This window comes from Glycine soja, chromosome 13 (genome assembly GCF_004193775.1).
Source record: "Glycine soja cultivar W05 chromosome 13, ASM419377v2, whole genome shotgun sequence".
NCBI lineage: Eukaryota > Viridiplantae > Streptophyta > Magnoliopsida > Fabales > Fabaceae > Glycine > Glycine soja.
Window position 1 is genome coordinate 18,166,220 of NC_041014.1, and position 18,019 is coordinate 18,184,238.

The following is an 18,019-nucleotide window of genomic DNA, read 5'->3' on the forward strand; positions in this document are numbered from 1 at the left end:
TAATTTGATAGACTTTTAAAAAAGTTTGAGCCTAACCTTTTAATTAAACATATCAGTTTAGGTCAGACTTTATGTAGACCAGGTCGTAGGCCTCTGTAGACCGGTCTAACTTATTCTCACCCCTATTTTGAACAAACTCCGAAGACAAAATAGATTATGATATATTTAATATGATTATGTTATATTTAATATTTTTATCAATCCGTTTTTATCAGCCTAATTGACTCTTTTGTTTCGTTTACGTTACTAATTATGCTTTTTTTTGGGGTACAGTTTTCCATTTTTATTTTTTGGAATTAGTATGTTGAGAAATTTAGTTTCCTAGGTTTGATATGAATTTTAAAAAATATATATTTTTGAAAAAGAATGTTTCTCGAAAATATTTTTTAATTAGTTTGCCAAAAAAATAACTCATAAAAAAATGTGAGAATCTTATTTTTTTTAGTTTAATTTTTATTTTACTTTAAAATATCTTGTTATTGTTTATTAAATTATATAATATAATAAATGATTATATAAAAAATATGCATCACTCATTTAGGAAGCTTATATAAAGATTTCAAATGATTAATCAAATAAATTTTATTTTCGGTTGTAAAAAATTATTCTCCTGCCAAATGTTCCTTTCAAGAAAAGAAAAAAAAAACGTATAAATGAATTTTGTAATATAATATGGAATTATGGAATATGTTGACGGTTGAGATTGTATACTTTTAAAAATAAAAAAGGTCATCTAGATACTTCGCCTTCAATAAATTTGCTGACAATGTAGATTAGAGGGATGAGTAAGTGAAATAAATTAAACGGAAAAGCATGCATGCATCTCTTTTAGTTTAGTTTAATTGAAGAAAGGAAAAATATGACTTATTTTATAAGAGTGTTCGGACAACATTTATCTTTTTAGTCTTTTGTAACTAAACCCCGCAGAACATGTGTTTTGCTAACATGCACTGTACCCTCTTCTCAAACTTGTACTACCGAACAAAGCAAAGCATGAATAGGGAAAAAGTGTTACGAAGGATAATGCGTGTTATGCACTTATGTCTATTACATATCATCACTCTCTCACTTTAATCACATAATCAGTATCTCACACGCTAATGATGCTATATACTTTAGTAGATTAGCACTATTTAATTAGGAGATTTGTTTCGGCCCAAACCAATATGTATATTTAACATGTCAATCAATAGAATCAACAGTTTCCTATGATTTTATTAGTTTATTTTTTTAACAGCCAATGAGTTTTATTAATTAAATGGAACTTACTGTCACAAGTTTCCTACATGCATCAGACACTGCATTAGAATCGCGTGCTATGTTGTTGAATCTGATATCGTTACGGTGTTTCCAAGTTTCCCAGATTACTGAAGCCCACACTTCCCACCAAAAGTTCATAGCTTATTAGTTGTACATGACACAAACATTTTTTTAATCAGTAAGTAAGAATTGAAGATAGATATTAAAAAATTTATAATAACTTCCTTATCTTATTCAAATATTTGAGTTAGACTCCGTTTACATCACACAAACATCCATCTAGCTAACATTTATAAGATAGATTCTAATCTCTCCACCAATTTAGTTATTCTTTACTTTAATTTCATCTTATTAGTGAAATATATATTAATAAAAAATTGTGTTACCTAAATGGATCAGGCCTAACATTTCAAATTGCATTATTTTTTTTTTAAATTTAATTACTAATTTCCTTTTAATAGTTGTACAGTCTTTACATTTTAATGTCTACATCTATAAACTATTTGTTTTAGTTACCACATATATACCTTTTAATTCGTTTTAGTTTTTGTTGTTCCAAATTGTAGAGGGTAAAAGGAATACAAATAGTATATATGTAATTAATAAAATGAGTTAAAAACAATATGCATAGGAAAAAAAATAATTTCTAAGTATAAGAAGTAAAATGTAAAGATTGTGTACATATATAAAATCAAAATGAATAATTAATTTTTTTTAATTAAAAACATAGAGGAAGTATTTGAGTCTGGCTTATATATCCATTCTTCAACCACACAGAAAGGAACTTAAAAAAAACACACACCCAAAAGAAATCGCTTAGCCCATATAATTGCACTTGATTTAAATTTTGAACTACTCTATGTTTTATAGAAATATAATATGATCTTAATAAATTATTTTTAATTAAAATTGTAATATTGTTACCTAAATAAAGCTGTGTAACTTTTTAATAAACAATATTGTATTAAAATGACATGCATGACAGATATTTGAGTGTCACTAAACCATCATTCCACAATATCAAATGAATAGATCAAACTAAATAATCAATTAAAAAATCCAAATAATTAGTTACACACAAATAAAGTAATATAAGATAAAAAAAAATTCTTATCACTTCTATTTCTCGTAATGTACAAAAGTATAAATTATTTGAACTTTTGGCCTATGCATTTAAAACTTAAGTTTAAATATCTTCTTAATTCTTGAAATTTAGAGTATTTAGAGTTTATTTCTTTTTTTGTCTTTGTAAAATTATTTATTTGTTTTTAGTTCTTGTAAATTATAATTGTTTTATTTTTAGCTTTTAAAACACTTTAAATAATATTTCAAATAATGAATTTTTTTTATCTGAAATGTTATAAGAATAAAAAATAAAAAAAAACGCAATTTTTAAGAATTAATTTTTTTACGAGGAAAAAAAAAATATTAAATTACATGGATTAAAAAAAGATATTTAAGTTTTAAAATTAACTAGGTATTTTTGTCAAGAAATATTTAAAAAAAAAAAAATCTTCAGAAAACCAAATCCAAAAGTGAAATTCACTCTCTTTCTCAATCTCATTTCACTTGTTGCTTTTGGGAAACATGTCAATACTTCAATTATCACAATATTATGCTGTTATTTCTAACCTGATTGCTATGATTGCATCTTTCTAGGCAATTGAACGTACTTTATACTTTATTGGATGTTTCAGAGTATATTATATTTACAAACAGTATTTGTCAAAAAATAAATAAATTACAGACAGTTAAGAATACATTTTTTTAACATATTTTACTATTAATTAAAATATATTAAAAATTATAAATTAACGAGAGACTCATTAAATAATTAGAAGTGAAACATTAAAATTATAATTTTCAACGACATTCAATTAATAATAGAGATTATATTTAAAAGAGTGTATTAGAGAATTATTTTAGTAACACTTTATATATACATACATATATATATTACTAATATTATTTTATATATTTAAATTTATTCATCCGTATGTTTCCGTTATCAATACAAGAATATATCCTTGTATAATGTTTACAAATTACACTGTTATAGCACGATTCTTTTCTTGTAGGCATGATCGATCCTAAAAGTGCAACGTGTTTTTATGACCTCATTTTTTCCCTTGAAAAATGTCTAGGGAATTGTAAGTCGTAAACGTTGCCCATCATTTTTAATACCATCAAGAAGGCACGAAGGAGTACATTATAAAATTCCAATGATAGCAACATTATTCATTTTCAACTTCATCTCATAGGGATCATACAGGAGAAAAGTTAACAAGTTGCATAGATAGATGATTTCTTGTTATGATAATCATAATCATAATCATTATCGTAATATATTATCAATGCTTTTAGTTCCTTCTACGCTTAAGCGAATCATTTTATTGTGCTATATGGGCCCTTACCTAAGCATCGTAAAGTCATGCTCTATGCTTTTTGCTAATTATAAATAAGCTAATGCAAGTGAAAGAAGCATCGTTTACCTTGAAATTGACCTGTAGGATACCTATAAGGTGAATCGCACACACCTTCATGTCCAAGTCACTTTCAAGCACTAATGTGCAGCAAGGGAAGACTTTGCTTCAAAACCCATTTGAATTCAGTGACGAACAGATTCTGGATAATGTTTACCGAACCCATTTTCATTGCGTTGAGAAGTGCGATGTAGCATCTCTTCACACCGTTGCCTCGTGCGTTATCAGCCACTCCATTGAAATCACGGACACTGTGATTACTAAGGTAATTAATTTTGTTACACCCTTTACTACGTCTTGCAAGAATCAAATGGAGTAATAATTCGTCGTACTTGATTACTTTATATTTTTTGAATAATTTAAATCTGGTTTATGTTTATGTCATTTTTATGAAACCTTCCGTATCTAAAAAACACGCTAAGTTTCTACTAATGTAAGCTATAAGTAGACTTATTTAAGGGAATAAAGCCCTTCTAGTGTCAACCTTTTTCATCTACAAGACTCAATTCTTACCACTTGGACCAACATATATATATCCATTTATCCTATCGGCATAAATATAATCTAACCTTCAGTGTTTATTTGTAAAGTATACTGTGTATTTGGGCTTGGTACCCCTGGTACGCATTTAATATATTCTCTTTTTGCTGATTTAAAAAAAAAAAAAAGACATATACATAATATATACATTGAGTTATGTCTATCTAATTGAAAATAAAAAATTATGTGTGACTTAATTCCGAAAATATTTTAAAAAAATTCATAGTAGTTCTTTTATAAAATTAAACAAGTAAATTTTTATTAATTCTAATGGATGAGTATCTCAATAAACTGTAAGTAATATTTATCAATGTGTCGTTAGTTTACATGATTTTATGACACAGGGTAGCCAACTCAGTGATCGGTTCAGAGAAGACACGACCATAACTTCCCAACAGCTTACTGCCAAACTGAAGCGAATTGCTTGCCAGGTTGTTGCTAATTTTCTACTTGGTGTTAACTAGAAATTTAATTAGACTAAAGTTTAATGGTGTAATTATATTATTATCCAATTATAAATCATAAATGATATGATTTTGAAGATATTTTTTAAAAAATTAATAAATTTTATTATATAATATAAAATTATAGTAATGAATGTAAACGCATAACATATTGTTATACACGTAAACTATAATCTTTTATTCCTCTAGAACGACAAATTATTATTTTTCCTGACAGAATTGTGCAAAGTTGAGATATATAATATATATATATATATATATATATATATATATATATATATATATATATATATATATATCATACGAATCTCTTCAATAGATTCCACTCTGCAACAAGGAAATATTCCGTTCTCTTTATTAACCTTTACAGTCTTACAGATCTAAGTAAAAATCTGGCTGCATGCAACTACAGACGCTACTTATAGAAGAAATTTTGATTTTTTTTTTTATCTAAACAGTGCTACCTTAAGCAGTTTTCAATTAATTAATTTTTTTTAATAATAATTATGTTTAGACAAGTTTTTAATTGATTGATAACATAAAAAAATTTATATCAACAATATGTCAAAATTCAAATTCATTTGGACTTGTAGATGGTGTGCACAGCTCGTGGTGATCATTACGCGCACCACACAACAATGTTGATTCTGGAACAGCTGAAAGCGTATTCCTGGGATGCAAAAGCACTTATTGTTCAAGCAGCTTTTGCCTTAGAATATGGGAAATTCTTGTACCTTCCCTTGACCACACAATATCAGATGTCTGAAAAATCATTGGCTGATTTGAATGGACTTCTAATGATTCAGCACAACACACAGCATCTAACTTTCTTCAACAGTGTGGTGAAGAAGGTGATGCAAGTGATTGAGTGCATCACTGAGTGGAAGAGGCTTACCAGTGCAGGGTATGACATAAAGGATGTGCCTACCTTGGCAGAAACTTTGCATGAGATCCCTGTTGTTGTGTACTGGGCAATCTTCACCTTTGTCACTTGTACCGGCCAAATTGATGACTTTACCACTGATCATAAGTAAGGCTTAATTCATATTATCATTGTTTGCGCTGCCATTTTATGTTAAAAAAATTTAAAGATCATGCATATCATATATTTTTTTAAAATTATTTCTTAGTTTCTCAAATTTATATTAAATTTATTTTTAGTTTTCCAAATTTAAAATCAATCTTTTTATTGTATCTAATATTTTTTAAAATATTCCATTTTAGTCTTATGTTCAAATTAATGTAACATTTATTATTCAAATAACAGATCGAACAAATTTAACTGTTTTTAAAGTGAAATTTAATGATTGGAATTGCTTTATTCAGGATTCACAAACATGAATTATCAAAAAACTTTGAGAACAAGCTTGACCTTATTCTAAGAAATTTTAAGGAACATCTGGAAATGTGTGGCAGGGAGATAGGTTAGTTATGTGCTTGCTTCGTACCTTATTCTCTTCCTATTAGAATTTCTAAACTAACAAACATGCTGAATTGAAATTCATCTGTAATAAGATATTATGCGTGCAAATTGCAGGGAGAATAGAAGACTACACCAGGCGTAAGAATATTGTGATTCATACTGGTAAAGATATTGTAAAGGTTTTGAAAGCACTCATCATCTCCGGAGAGAACAGGGAATCAAGACAGAGTGTTTTTAATGTTCTCACTGGAGAACAGGTTAGCAACTTGGATAGTGTAAAATCTGCATTCTAATTAAAGTAATAAAGTCTTCTTGAGTTTAATGTATTTTTACTGTGACAGATTAAAATTGAAGAGTTCAAGAAGAAGCATGTCTTGTTATTTATTTCTGGCCTTGATAGCATTGAAGAGGAGACTCTGCTTCTAAAATCGATATACGAGAAATTGAAGGAGAAACCAAGAGAGGTAGAAGGTTACAGGAAGGAGGATTTCAAGATCTTGTGGATCCCCATTGTGGATGAGTGGAATGAGGAACGCAGAAAAACATTAGAAACTAAATTGCAGCGTACTAAGTTTGGATGGTACGTGGTTAAACATTTCAGTTTCGAAACTGGCTTCAAGCTGATCAAAGAGGTGTTTAACTACAAGGAAAGGTCTATTATCCCATTGATAAGTCCTGAAGGTAGGGTGGAGAACATTGATACAAAGCAAATTATATCTGTGTGGGGCATCGATGGGTTTCCTTTCAGAACCTCTGATCACACCCGGCTTACTCAGCAATGGAACTGGTTCTGGTCTGAAATGACCAAGCTTAACCCAAGAATAGGGGACTTGGTAAGTACTAAATGCTGAAATCATCACATATAGTAATATATGTGTGTGGATTAATGGCCCAATACAATTGCTATGGATAGCTATTAAAATAATTATTATAAAAGTTAATATATCATGTGATTTATAATTGATTGCGAACGTAAAATTACTTTGGTAAATGCTCAATAGTAAAAAAAACAATTTCATAAAATCTATATTAAGGTGTAATTTGTGTAAAAAGTGTATTTTTTATTTAAATATTTAATGTAGTATTTATTTTCAAAAAAGAAAAAATTAACCCACATAACTTATTCGTGCAATTTGTGCAACCTAACATTCATACTAAATAGCATTGCTTAATTTCTTTATATTATTAGTGTATAGTCTCTCTCCACTCTATCTATATATATAGACACATAATGTACTTATTCTAAGTATAAAATTTTTATTGTTTAGTTAGCGGTTATAAAAATTTTATAATCACCGAAATTGCAAACATATATCATTCAAATTGTAATGATTTAATACATATATATAATGTGCAAAAATTAGATTGAGGAGGATCGTTATCTCTTCATCTATGGAGGCACGGACGCAATGTGGATCCAAGAATTCACAACAGCCGTGGAGAAATTGAAGAGGGTTGTTGACTCAATCAGCTTGCAAATAGACATCACAATAGAGTCATACCAATTAGGAAGGGAAGACCCTAAGGTTGTGCCACGCTTTTGGATTGCTATTGATAGCTTGCTTGCAAACAGGAAACAACAAATGATGAAGGGTGGTGATCAAGGGGTGCAAGACTTTGCAACAAGAGAGATAAAGAGGTTGCTTTTCCTCAAACAAGACCCCAAGGGATGGGTCATTCTTAGCAAAGGGTACAATGTGAAGCTCCTTGGTCAAGGTGAGGCCATGTGTCTCTCAGTTAGAGATTTTGGCATATGGCATGGGAAGTTGCATGAAGAAGTGAGCTTTGATGTGGCCTTCAAAGAGTACTATGAAAGCATTAAGGTTAAGGATTGTCCTAAAAAATGTGAGCATAGTGAAATTTCTAACTACCCCACGGATATATTGGCCCATATACCGTGCCCAAATATGGATTGTGGGCGTTCAATGGAGGTAACTTCTGTTAATTATAGGTGTTGCCATGGTCTTGAACCATAGACAATGTTCAATGGGACTTCACTTGGGCTTAAATTTGTGCCTATATGTTTATTATATATTTAGGTTTTTCAATGTATCTTAGAGTACAAGGTATGTAGCTACTTGCTTGCCAAGTACTAGATAATAATGATATTAATGCAGCTTTGTTTGTTTGCTTTTGAATGCATTGGTTTGAATAAAAATACGAATTTTTATATTTTATTAAATAGCATGTTTGCTTTGGTGTTGCACCCTATAGATATGCAACTTTCAGATGTATTTTATTTTAAGCTTTTGTGTCATTTTGCCATCTTTGATGTGAAAAATTGCATTTAGGTGCATATTTATAACACCCTAAAAATTATGACTCAACAAATTCGTGCTTGTGATATAATTATCATTTAATATGGGATTTATTCATTTTAAATAAGGAAAATGTGTTTTGTTAATTAATATGGCGAAACTAGGGTGATGCTGGAAGAGCGGGCTAATGAAAAATTGAAATTGTCCCCAAACAAAGATCATGGAAATGAAGAGCTCATATGTATGTGTTACGTGAACAAGAAGTTAGAGTATGAAATGAAATATCTACATTAAGAGCTTGGAGAAACTAATGTGAGGAAATACTTTACCATTGTAAATGTTGTGTAATAATAAAATAATTTATTTTGTTGTTATATACGTTAATAATGATATATATGTAAACTTTTTAAATTAATTTTTTTACGACTTTTGCATCTCCTAACTTAAGAAAGTTATATCAAATTGTTTCTGTCCTCTTAAATATTTTTAAATAATAAATAACCATAGAAAATAGATATTGTATTTACAAAATTACATTTGTCATTCACATGAATTTGTTAATTTATTTTCTCTTAATATTTTGCTTTTAGTATAATTACTTTCTTTTAACGTAAAACACTATATCAGCTATTTATTTTACTATCGAATACAAAAAGTATACAAATGAAAAATGTATAATAATATATAAAAAATATATACAAATTAATACATTTTTTTATACATTGACATGTGTAGCTAAATATATTAATATAGAAAAATTATTCTAACATTTAACATTTGGATGAATAGTAAGATTTACATTTAACTTACGGATATTAACATTTTTATCGAAACCAGACTAAAATCTAAATTATTAGGGCGATATTATACTATTTTAATTTTTTGATACAATCATTTTAACATAATTTATTTTTCATGAACTAACTAATTTATTAAATATATTATAATAAATGGGTATGAACATTTTTCATGAAAATATAAAACAAAACAAGAAAATAAATAAGAAAATTTATATAAATAATTTACTCTAATGTTTTAAATCTTTGGGAACCACGTACTCTCTTCTTTGATCACGTTTATTCCTTGAATTTTTATCCACTTTAAAGATTACAATTAGTCATTTTAAAAGGAATGAAGTTATTAAATTATCGCATATCCACTTTGATCATTTCCAATTGTTTTTCTATGGCACTTAGTGTTGGGCTTTAAATATTCTAATTTTTTTCTTATAGGCATAAGACATTAATCATGGTTGAAATTTTTTTATAGAACCTCAGTTTTTGAATATTTATTGGTTAATGGTATACTAATAAAGTTTTAGGTATTCTTTTATAAACTTCTCATATATATATATATATATATATATATATATATATATATATATATATATATATATATATATATAAAATGATATTACTTTTGAAGATTTTTAAGTTGATGCTCATTTAAATAAATAGCTATAAACATGTATAAATATGATGAGGTTTAGTTAGTCTTATTTATCTTTCTTAGCAAAAATTGAACATAACAAATTTATAAATCATAAAATTATCATCTTATAATTTCTAATTTTGAAAATAAAACATACAAAATTATACCTATAATTTTTTTCTGCATCATCGTACGGGTCACTAAGCTAGTAACTGTTCAATGATATATTCGTCATTGTTTTTGGAGGACCGAAATATATTGCATGGTGTAAATAGTTGGAAAAAAATAATGATTATTACTTTGGTATGATTTTGAAATAAGTCATAACGATATGATTTATATATTGTTTGATTATATAATGTCATATATGACTTATTTTGTCATACCAGATTATTAACTTTAATTTTTTATTTTTTTAATTAAAATATAAGGATCTTTTTTAAAATTGATTTTTATTTTTAATTTAATACTTTAAAAAATATTTTTTTTATCCTTAATTAATTCCTAATTTCTTTAATTTTAAACCTAACATTTTTTTCCTCCGTCACCAAGGAAAAGAGCACCGACTCCACAAGCAGAAGAGAACTTTCCGCATTCCCAGCATATCAATTCTTATCACGTTTATCGGCATGTTCCCTCACTCCGCCATTGAGCTCAACAAGATTGTAAAAATATATCATTTCTAATCTTCTTGATTCTAAACCTAGCATTCTTTTCCACCGGCATCAAGCAGAAGAGCATTGACTCCACAAGCAGAAGAGAACTTTCAGCATTCCCAGCGTATCAATCCTTATCACGTTCAGTATCGGCATGTAGTGGTCTTGTTCCCTCACTCTGCCATTGAGCTCAACAAGATTGTAAAAACATATAATCTTTTTCTCCTGGTCTTGGATAAAAAACCTGCAAAATATTTATCATGGCTCCTTCTCCCAATGGCAATCCCAATTTGGCTTGTGTCTGCGCCAGCTTTTATATTTTTTGAAGCCAACCAGGGAGTAACAAGTTTCTGTTATCTTCATCTTTGATGTCTAGATGAGCATGAGTTGGAAATCCATGCATGACAAGATAGGGGAATGTGTAGATGTCAGTAAATATTTGTTGATATCAATAAAGGATGAAATCTATGGTGTGTGCGGGCTGGACATAGAAGCGGCGCAGGAATGCTAGGTTTAGAATTAGAAAGATTAGGAATTAATTAAGTATAAAAGTGTTTAATTCTTCAAAAATGTTAAATTAAAAATAAAAATATCAAATTTGTAAAAAAAATTCTTTAAGCTTTAATTGAAAAAAAATAAAAATAAATTAATAGTGTTATGGATAATACATAAGTTATATTGGTGTGTGATTTATTTTAAAGTCATATTCCACTAACAACCAAAAGAGATATATTTAAATTTTTAAGTTTAAGAAATTTAAAGTTAATTTAATAAAAAATATTTTATTATATTTTGTACCTTATATGCTTTTAGATTCATTAAAAATTTTATTTTACCTTTAAATTTAATATAAAACTAAAAATGATATTGATCGTAAAAGATATTTTATATAAGATATTAAAAATAGATATTTTTTTAGAAAATATAAGTTAGTTTATGATGATTATTTTATGTTTAGTTACAATAAATTAAAATACAAAAAATGTAATTGATATTTTTCATTTTAAAAAATGATAAAACTCATTAAATTAATAAAAGTTACTTTAATGATAATGTGTTACTTATTTTTGTATTTCTTATATATTTTACAAACAATTAAATTTGGTTCTTGAATCCCATTATCTCTATTTAAAGCTTTCCTAACATGGAGGTAACAAATTTTGATAGTATAAATTACTCAAGTTGTGATCATAGCGTCAGACATAAGTTTCAATAATGTAAATAAAAAGTACATTTTTTTATTTTTGGTATTCTTTGTATTGAATTTTGAATAATTATCTTCAGAAGTAGTTTTTGTTTTCAATTTAATTTTTTTCAAAAAGAATAAAATAAATGTTGTTACTTTACATGAGATGAAGTTATATGATAATATGTTATTAAATGTTAAGTAAGTCGTTTTGTAATGGGTTTAAATATGATTCTCATACATGTAATATATTTCTTTTTCATATTATTACTTATTAATTTTTTTTTATTTTGTTATTTGATCTTTATAAATTTTTGCATTTAGTATCCATCGCTAGTCTCCTTTTATTAACTGGTGATCTAGTTGACGAAATAGAATGTTTCATCTCATTATGATACCATTCTTTGCTTTTCCATGTTACTAATTTCTTTTTAATTATTTTAAAAGCATACCGTTAGGGTCAGCTTGGCCGACTCTAAGAACAAAAAACTGATAATTTACACTAGTGACATTCACGACTTCACTTTCTTCTCCAAACACTACTAGAATATGGGCTTTTTATGATGGTTAATAAGGGATTTTAACGACGATTGTCAACCGTTGTTGTATATGGTGTCATCAAAAGTAAATATTTTTTACGACGGTTATTTTAATAACCGTCTTTGAAAATTATCATTCAAAGACGGTTATTAATCCAGAACCGTCTTTGAATGTTGCATCGACTTCGACATTCAAAGACGGTTATTAGTAAAGAATCGTCTTTGAATGTCTTGTATATTATTGCGTTGGCTTCGACATTCAAAGACGGTTATTTGCTAATAATCGTCTTTGAATGTTATGATATGAACCCTCATGGCACAAGGGTTGACTTAGAATCGTCTAGGATTAAACCTTGATGAAAAATGCGGAAAATTGATTAAGGAAAGGATGAAAAATAAGGTGGATAATTTCGTGGGTCTTAATAAGGTGGTTCTTGGCATAAAATGGATGAATGGGATGGTAAAACGAAGGTTAAGTGGTGGCTGGACAGAAATATAGAAATGACAATAACTCAAGCTACAAAGCTCCAAATGAGATGATTCCAAAACGAGGTGAATGGTCTTGTTTTGAAATTCAATTTAGGCTAAAAAATCACTTAATTTGAGTGCGTAAAATGAGAGTTATGACTACGAGATAATTCTGGGCAGAAGTGAATTTTCTGGAATTGTGGTTTGAAAGAACAAAGTTGAAGATGAAAGGAAGGAAAAAATCACTCTTTCCGGGGAGGTCAACACACAAAGGTTGTAAAAGTCCTTTGATACAGCCAGGGTGTTCTTGAGTCACTCAAGAATTTAGGAGAATCACTCTCACTAAGATAAAAGAGATAAACTCTAATTTTCTGAATAAAACTCAACTTGTCTTTATTCATAAAATGGTTCAGCTTATATAGAAGCTTTACATCAGATTTTAGTAATGACCCACTAACCTAGAATTAAAAGAACTTAATGTCATTAACCTAGGGAATTAAAGAACTTAATGGCTGAGTGTAACTGAAATTGTGGCAACCAAAAGTCACCCCAACAACCATCAAGTCAGCCACCATTTGGTCTCCCAAAAGGTAGATGCCTAGGTTTCCAATTGGGCTCTTATTACAACTTGAACTAAACCTAACTAAAGCCTTTTTAGTTGATTAACCCAAAACATATTTTTGGTCAGCCAACTTTACAAGGATTGGGCCATTATTTAGACAAACTAAACACTCTAAAATTCAGACAAAGTGGTGCCACTTAGTCTTCCTCATCATTCTCTCCCTCTTGAGAAGGATTTGTCCTCAAATCGGATTCTCCATGGCAACTCAACTTTGTAAGCATTGTCATTGATTCTTTCAAGCACTTGAAATGGTCCATCTCCCCTTGGTTGAAGCTTTAATTTCCTTTGTTCCGGAAACCTTTCTTTTCTCATATGCACCCAAACCCGATCTCCGGGTTTGAACATATTTCAGAGAACTACTAAGCTGGAGGAGACCTTGACTCAGTTTATGCAGGTAACAATGTCAAATCATAAAAGTATTGAGTCATCACTGAAGAACCTTGAGGTCTAGGTGGGACAACTGGGCAATCAGATAGCTAACAAGTCATCCAACAGTTTTGTGGCAAATACATAACATAATCCCAAGGAGGAATGCAAAACTATGATGACAAGGAGTAAAAGGTTTATGGAGTTTAAGGTTGAGAATAGTGTTGTGCATGAGAAGAAAACTGCTGACAAGAAAAGTACTGATGGCAAGAAAAATGTGGTGAGAGGTGAAAGTAATCAAGAAAAGGAGGAACAAATAATGGTCAAGAATAAAGAATGTTAGTCAAGTGGCCTCAGATATCTTAAGAAGGGGGGGTTGAATTAAGATATTACAAACTATTTCCCCAATTAAAATTCTATTTCACTTTCTATTCAAGTTACAAATTCCCTTAACAATGAACTTCTTAAATATTGATTCAAATAGAACAATCTGAATATAAATATAAAACAATAATAAATAAAAGAGTTTAAGGGAAGAGAAAGTGAAAACTCAGATTTATACTGGTTCGGCCACACCCTTGTGCCTACGTCCAGTCCCCAAGCAACCCGCTTGAGAGTTCCACTATCTTGTAAAATCCTTATACAAGTTCTAAACACACAAGAACAATCCTTCCTTTGTGTTCAGAATTCTTTTACAACAAGAGACCCTCGGTCTCTTAATCCCTTAGAGAATTAGAAAAAAGAGAAGAATGAATCTCTCTTGAAAGAGATAGATTTTACAATCTGAGCACTCAAATGATTCCTTAATGAATTGCAAGTGGATTGGCCAAGGAATTCTTAAGAGGATAAAAAGATTTTGCTCTTTGAGAGAATAAACACTTGTTGTTCTGAAAAACTCTGAGCAAATTCGTGTTCTAAGTCACATATATATAGACCATTGGTGGTCATGTAAAAACCATTTGAGAAGTTGTGACTCTTAGAAATATTTTTCTGAAAATCTTGTCTGATAATCGATTACAGGATTTGCGTAATCGATTACAACTTTTAAAATTTGAATTAAAACATTTATTAACTGCTGGTAATCGATTACCAACATTGTATAATCGATTACACAGTCTAAAATTTGAATTCAAATATCTAGTAGCTGTTGTAAATCATTTTTGGCCACTGGTAATCGATTACCAGAGAGTAAATCTCTTGAAAAACACTTTTTAACTTAAATTACTTGGCCAAACCTTTTGCTATATCAATTAGGAATTCCCTTCCTAAAATACTAGTGATCATCTTGATGTTGAGGCTTGTAATCTTGAATCATTGTCTTGCATTTAAACTTGAAAAGCCCATTTGCATCATTTGCATCAAATCATCATGATCATCATCAAAACACCAAAGTCATTTGCTTCTACAAAGAATTGAGGGACCAAGAAAAATAAAAAGAAATAGAAAATGAAAAAAATGAAAAAGAAAAAAAAAATATGACTGCAAAGAAGAGTAGGAGTGAAAAAGCTGTGGATGAAGGTGTGGAAGTACCGTACTTTGTGGTACCTTCCAAGAAACAAAAAGATTGTCATTTTGGCGAGATTTTAGATATTTTTAGGAAACTAGAAATAACCATGCTCTTCGGAGAAGCTTTGTAGCAAATTCCACTCTACTCTAAATTTTTGAAAGATATGTTAACAAGGAAGCACAAATATATTCATCAGGAAAAATCATAGTGGAAGGAAATTGTAGTGCTATGATCTAGAAGATTCTTCCACCCAAGCATATAGATCCTGGGAGTGTAACTATTCCTTGTTCAATTGGAGAAGTCAATGTGGGAAAAGCTCTTATGGACTTGGGAGCCAGTATCAATTTGATGCCACTCTCCATGCACAGAAAATTGGTAGAGTTGGAAATAATGTCCACTCGAATGAGTTTATAATTAGTTGACCGCTCCATTACCAGGCCATATGGAGTAATAGAAGATGTTTTAGTTAGAGTAAAACATTTTATCTTCCCGACAGACTTTGTGGTAATCGATATCTCTGAAGATACTGACATCCCTGTAATATTGGGAAGGTCATTCATGTTGACCGCAAGCTGCATAGTTGATATGGGGAAGAGGAAGTTGGAGCTAGGTTTTGAAGATCAGAAAATTGATTTTGATTTGTTTGTTGAAGACAAGCCTGCTCCAGAACACAATGTTTGCTTACAGGTAATGGAAGGAGGTCAAGAGGTTCTGAAAGTAGGAACCAAAACATAAGATCACCCGGTGAGGTAAAAGCGTCAAGATAATGACGTTAAAGAAACGCTTCCTGGGAGGCAACCTAGTTTTAAATTCTATTATCTTTGTTTTTTTTATGCATTTAAATCATTTGGAACTTGCTATATAATTCGTACATAGGAGTATATCAGCCAATCTTTGAATGCTTAACATAAGGGTTTCAATTTCAATGAAAAAGGACTGAAAAATAACTTGGAAAAATACTTTTTTCTGAAAAAAAAAAAACAGTCCTTTCGCTAAGCGCAAGCCTCGTGCTAAGCGCATCTCTGTTCATGCGCTAAGCTACAAGTCTCAAGCGCTTAGCGCCCAACCCTTGCATCTGAGGCTGATTTGGTCCGCTAAGCTGGCCAAGGTTGAGCTAAGCTAACTTAAATTCGATATGAATTCGGCTAAGCTTTAGCCTGATCGCTAAGCGACAGCTTATCCATGGCTAACATGACCTATTGTCGCCAAGCGCAATTCCTTATGGCCATAATTGAGGTCCATGAAGCTATGCACCAGTCATGGTAGCTAAGCGAGATTCATTGCGGCAATGTGAGCGCTAAGTGAGTCCATCGCAGCTAAGCGCATGCTCCTCTGTACTTAAGATGCATCATTTTAGCTAAGCTGGCCAGAACCAGGCTTAGCGAGAGTTGCAGCTTTTCTAATCTGTAGACCTCGCTAAGCGGACTCACCCTCGCGCTAAGCCAGTTCTCTGTTAAAAAAAATTGATTTTGAATTCGAGATGTCGGCTAAGCGCACGGGTCCGCTAAGCGAGCCTTGTTGAGAAACCAAATGTCTCTCTTGCTGGCTTAGCGCAACGGTCCACTAAGAAAAAGTATCGAAAAACTGTTTAAGTCAGTGTAATAGCAGTTACACTCACATTTTCCAGATTACAGAAACCTCGTCTCTGCATTCTCTCTCTCCAAAAAATTGCACATTTTCCATCTATGCTTTCTTTGTGCATTTTCGACTTTGAAGCATCAATCATACACCATACAAGTAAGTTCCTTGATTCTTTTTCTCTTTTTCTTGTCTTAACTTTAGGGTAGAAGACTTCAACTGTAGCTTTAGATTTTTAGGGTTTTTATATTTTGTTAGATTTAGTTTAAGATTAGGGCTATATACGCTTGTATACTGAATTGAGTATGACACACACATTGCATGTTTGATATGCCTTTTAGAGGCTTGAAAAGTGCGAGAAAACGAACTGCATTTTCTGGAAAATGCGATGAACTCGCTAAGCGAGTTCATTAATACTCAGTGTATGTAAGTGTTTCTCTGAAGAACTCGCTAAGTGCGCTTACCGTGCTAAGCGAGTTCATCCTTTGAGGATGAACACTCATCCTCTTGCTGAACTACTTGTGGCTAAGCGAGGTTGAATTGCTAAGCCCAAGTAACTTAATCAAATTTTTTTTGTTGATAGCTGCGCGCTAAGTCGAGCTTTCCTGAGCCAAGCGCAATTGGTTGCGGCATCTGCTGAGCTAAGCGAGTTTTGCTCGCTAAGCTGCCAACACTTAGTGAAATTTTTTAAGAGGTTGTGCTGCTAAGCGCAACCTTTAAGGAGCTTAACGCAAATCCTTGCGGCACATGTTAAGCTTAGTAGGCGCTTTCCCGCTAAGCCAATTCTGCAAAATCTAAAAATTCTACAACCTCCGCTAAGAGGCTCCACATGTCGCTAAGCGATAGTGTTTTTCTACAAAGGCCAACTAAGCGGATTATGTCTCGCTAAGTAGCCAGTTTCTTTTTTAGTTTTATTTTTCAGTTTTTAAAATTTGAATAACTGTGTCCGGATTAATTGTTGGGTTCCTCTGTCTACAAATGGCTTCTAGAAAGAGAAAGAGCATTGGTACAAGGCCCACATCTCAGTATGACACAAGGAGATTCTCTTCATTAGATGCTTGGACCAGATACACTGATAATGTTCTAGGAAGAAACATTTTACCTGAGAGGAAAGTAGAGCTATATCAGACTGAGCTAGATGACTTTGAGGCCGAGCTGGAGAGGCATAATTTCCATAAACACCTCACCAATTTAGCCGATGGGAGCATAGACCTGGCTTTGGTGAAAGAGTTCTATGC

General features: G+C 30.7%; 1 protein-coding gene across 1 annotated transcript; it reads left to right on the forward strand.

The window, feature by feature from the left end:
* The first annotated feature begins 3,738 nt into the window (after positions 1-3,738).
* Positions 3,739-8,352, forward strand: LOC114381400 (protein SIEVE ELEMENT OCCLUSION B-like). The gene is made up of 7 exons (XM_028340646.1): positions 3,739-4,008; positions 4,628-4,714; positions 5,341-5,777; positions 6,074-6,171; positions 6,285-6,427; positions 6,512-7,003; positions 7,535-8,352. Exons 1-7 carry the CDS (start codon positions 3,802-3,804, stop codon positions 8,144-8,146), a joined length of 2,076 nt encoding a protein of 691 aa, XP_028196447.1. The 5' UTR covers positions 3,739-3,801; the 3' UTR covers positions 8,147-8,352.
* Positions 8,353-18,019: the final 9,667 nt, after the last annotated feature.